Source organism: Diplotaxodon limnothrissa, linkage group LG1 (assembly GCF_057381915.1).
Source record: "Diplotaxodon limnothrissa isolate DT_005_m linkage group LG1, D_limnothrissa_male_GT1.1, whole genome shotgun sequence".
Taxonomy (NCBI): Eukaryota; Metazoa; Chordata; class Actinopteri; order Cichliformes; family Cichlidae; genus Diplotaxodon; species Diplotaxodon limnothrissa.
Window position 1 is genome coordinate 1,572,168 of NC_140596.1, and position 4,077 is coordinate 1,576,244.

Genomic DNA, 4,077 nt, shown 5'->3' on the forward strand with positions numbered 1-4,077 from the left:
TCTTCACCTGCAGTCTCGGTGCAGCACAGGAAACACTTCCCTAAAACAGCCCCTCCTCTACCTGAGGAGCTTTGCATGAATCAAAATTCAAACTAATCCCTCATCATCGCGTCCTCGGCCTGTCAGGTGGTCCCGTGTCTGAAACGAGCTGCTCCTGCTGATCTCACCTGAGCTTCGGGATCACTGCGCACACACCGAGCTCATCGTCATGTTTAACCTCCAGCAGGACATACATGACAGGAAACCTTTTCACGTACCACATCATCGAGGGAGAACTGCGCTCCCTGCGCCACGACGTCACCGTTAATGGCCACCATGGCGCAGCCATCGTAGTAGACGCGGTCTCCGTCACAGCCCCTCTGGTTGGCGTACAGGTAGATTCCTCCGCTCTGCAACGTCACCAGCAGACGGCGTCACGTACAACACTGCCCCGTCGCGCTCAGTGCTCGGCCTCGTATTCGAGCGCGTACCTTGGTGGTGGCCGACTTGATCAGGTTGACCCTCTGGTCAGCTTTGCGGAGCTCGTGGTGGCTTGCGGACGAGTTGGTGAAGATTTCAACGCCGTCCCGACCCATCTGAATGTGAGGGCTGAGGAGAGGACAGACGTTAGCAGGAGAGCGAGCGAGCGCCATCGCACCTGCTGGCAGCCTCTCCCCACCTGTCGGGGTTCCAGAGCTCGGCGCAGATCTCAGTGCCGATGCAGGTGTCCTTCGTGGAGAGCACGCAGTCACCGAAGGGGACGGTGTCCTGCAAACAGGAACGAGGCGACAAAATTCAGACGAGAACCTCTCACCAGACATGAGCTGGTAACTGCGACGGCAGAGGTTACCTGGCCTGTCACCTCCTGGATCATTCGGGGCAGGAAATACTCCTCCACCTGCCTGAAAGAACCAATCAGACACACCCACGTTTAGGGACACGTGGTCACATGCAGACACGTGACAGATTAAAGCTGAACTCCAGAGTGACCGACCGTAACTTGTTCCAGGGGGAGAACCAGCGCACCTCTCTGTAGTTCCCGTGGTTGGCCATCAGCATCTTGGGCCTGATCAGCAGGATTTTTCTATGATGAAGAAGCAAAGTGTTCGTTTAGCTCAATGTGGAGGAAGACTACGACCTGGAGGAGGAGGTGTGGCCTTGCTGACGTACCTGTTGAGGAACAGGACGCGGCAGTTGTAGCGCACGTTGTGATGCATGATGGGCCTGAAAGGACAAGAAACAGTCAGAGCTGCAGGAGAGGAGACGTTACAGGTGCACGCCACATCACGTCCAGCAGGTGGAGCCAAAGCCTCGCGCTGCACTCTGAACACTCACATCCCCACGTCACAGATGATGTCCTGAGTGACGGGAGACTCCAGAAGATTCCTGAGGACCTGGAAGCTGTGCAGCAGCGTGTCCGACTCATAGAAGTGGTCTGCGCAGCCGTAGCCGCTGAAACAAAGCAGAGAAGAAGAGTTGGACCAACAGATGACGCGTGAGTTTAATAAGGACGTAAAAGAATCGTACCAGATCTCCAGCTCTGGACCCAGCCTGTACTTGGCTCCGTGAGCTTTGGCTTCCTCGATACCTGCAGGCAGACGGGAGAACTGCAGCATCACACACACCTGCCTGAGATCACAGATAACTCTGATAATCAGCCTGTGACAGAACTAATAATTTAACATGAGCTTTATTTATTTTCTTATCGCGAGCTCGTGTCATGTGACTCGTCCACCTGCAGTAACCCACAGTGTGCAGACGACTCAGCCACTGTTAGTCAGAGCAGCCACAGCTGGTCAGTGTGTGCCTGTGTCCACACACACTCAGGACACTCCGACAACCCTTCACCCGGGTCAGATCCTCCACGCAGCTAGGAGAGAGGTATCAAACATAAGGCCCAGGGGCCGGGATCGGCCTGGCTGAAACTCAAATCTGGCCCAATAAACAAGTTTAGAAACTGTAAAGGAGATTTGGAACTTTTAGCTGTGTTTTCCTGTTTTTCCATCAACTCGTACAGAAATGTCTGGGTTTCTTTCACAGTGGAGGGTCCACTGTGAAAGACATGACCTTTGACTTCAGGTGACGTGGTTTCAGGTCGAGTCCTTTAAAGATCTTTCTGACAAAACTACGATGGTTTGATTTTTCATCAGTGTCCTGGTTTGGACACACACACGCACACAGACAGACACACACAGACAGACATGCACACACACACCTCGTAGTTTTGCTATGATGCCGCGTGGATTCTTTGTTATTACTAGAGATGGACCGATCCGATATTACGTATCGGTATCGGTCCGATACTGACCTAAATTACTGGATCGGATATCGGAGAAAAATAAAAAATGTAATCCGATCCATTAAATATCACGAAAGCACCTCACAAAACTTGCAACACGCCGTAACTCACCTCAGAACGTTAGCACGTCGGAGCAGTATGCATCACGTGATAGAGCGGCTGTGGCATGCGGGACCTGTCGGTGGTCTGGATAGCATGTGGAGCTTCGCTAGCAACCCGGCATTTCATCTCCGACAAAGTTATCCCGAGAGAAGTAAAGCAAGTGTGTAAGTCCATCTCTGAATGTTTGTAAAGCATTCCTGCGTTAAGCTTAACGAGCGACTGCCTCTCGCTCTCCTGCTGCTACTTCAATCGTGAAACTGCTTAAATGATCAGCTGATCGGCTTTTCTGTCGCGACTCCGTCTTTGCTTTTGGCCCACTTTGCACCAGAAAGAGGAAACCAGCGGCTGAACAACAGCAGCACGTTTAAGCTTGATCAGCTGTTGTTAGAATGTATTTAATATTACTTTCTACTCGAGGATCTTTTTCTACGTAGCTGACGCTGGTAACTGTGCAGGGGCGGATCTAGCAAAGTTTAGCCAGGGGGGCCGATAGGGCATGAACAGGGAAAAGGGGGCACAAAGACATACTTTTCTTTCTTATTCTCATTTAAAATGTCGAGCTTTTAATAAATAATTATCTGACACCCAAAGTTTTAATTTGATGCAAAATGAATAGAAGTCAATTACTGTATATAGTGACTATTAAGTCTAATATATACACCCTAGTAAGCTATAGTACTTTTTCCTTTGGGAAGGTACCATCTGTGCAGTCTGCAATTTTGTTGAAGAAAGATGTTGAATCTATTTAATATTTCTTGAAAAATAATTGATTTCTGTGCATTTTTTTTCACACTGCATCAAATTAAGGTTGATTACGTCGATTAAGCATCATGAGGTGGAGCGTGAGGGGTGGTTCCCTATTTTTTATTTATTTATTTTTGTTGTTGCTGGGAGTTGGAACCCTATTAGTTAGGTTGCTTAATATTTACGCTAAGTACTCTTTAAAATACCAGAATAGGGAGGATGGTGTAGGTCTAAGTTTATTAGATTGATCAGTATTGCTGAACTATGAAACATTTTTTTTGCATACAGGTATAACAGAATAGCTTTAGTGTAGTTGTTGTTTTAAACTTGAGTATGAACTTATACAAAATGCAGCAAGATATTTAAAAAACAGTTTTGTTGATTAAAAAACACTATATCGGATTCATATCGGTATCGGCAGATATCCAAATTTATGATATCGGTATCGGACATAAAAAAGTGGTATCGTGCCATCTCTAGTTATTACTGATTCATGTTGCTGATGCGTGTTTGCTGAAATGTGCAGTGAGCGTGGGTGACTCGCGTGGGTGACTCGCGTGGGTGACTCGCGTGGGTGACTCTCCTCCCACAGACTGAATCGAAATAAAGCGAGCTGAACGTTTTATTATTACCGAGTGGCAGCAGACCCACGCACCCTGTGACGGCGCACGGGGATAACGCGTCATACGTTTTATGAAAAGCAGAGTTGTTCGTGGCCGTGATTGGCTGGGCCACAGCCTGAGCTCGCGCTGCGGTCTCACTCACTCCTCAGGATCCGCTCACAGTTGCCTTCAAAGTCCAGAGCCCACTGGTTCAGACAGCAGGTAGCCACGGTCACCTTCCGGCCCATGTCGGCGGGTCACGTGGTCACACGGCGCAGGTGATCGAGGACAGAAAGGTTCAGGTGAGAGCGGAGCTGCAGGTCAGCGGCTGTGTGAGCGCTTCCTGCCGCC

The 4,077-nt window shown here is 49.2% G+C and overlaps 1 protein-coding gene across 1 annotated transcript in view; it reads right to left on the reverse strand.

Moving 5' to 3' along the window:
- Positions 1-4,077, reverse strand: part of nadsyn1 (NAD synthetase 1) — a 12,141-nt gene extending 8,064 nt beyond the window's left edge. Inside the window, exons 1-9 of the mRNA XM_085355683.1 lie at positions 3,890-4,077; positions 1,507-1,567; positions 1,315-1,431; positions 1,150-1,203; positions 974-1,063; positions 830-881; positions 659-747; positions 471-588; positions 258-389 (exon numbers count right to left, since the gene is read on the reverse strand). Coding sequence (XP_085211809.1) covers positions 258-389; positions 471-588; positions 659-747; positions 830-881; positions 974-1,063; positions 1,150-1,203; positions 1,315-1,431; positions 1,507-1,567; positions 3,890-3,974 — 798 coding nt within the window. The 5' untranslated portion in view covers positions 3,975-4,077. The remainder of the gene's footprint in view (positions 1-257; positions 390-470; positions 589-658; positions 748-829; positions 882-973; positions 1,064-1,149; positions 1,204-1,314; positions 1,432-1,506; positions 1,568-3,889) is intronic.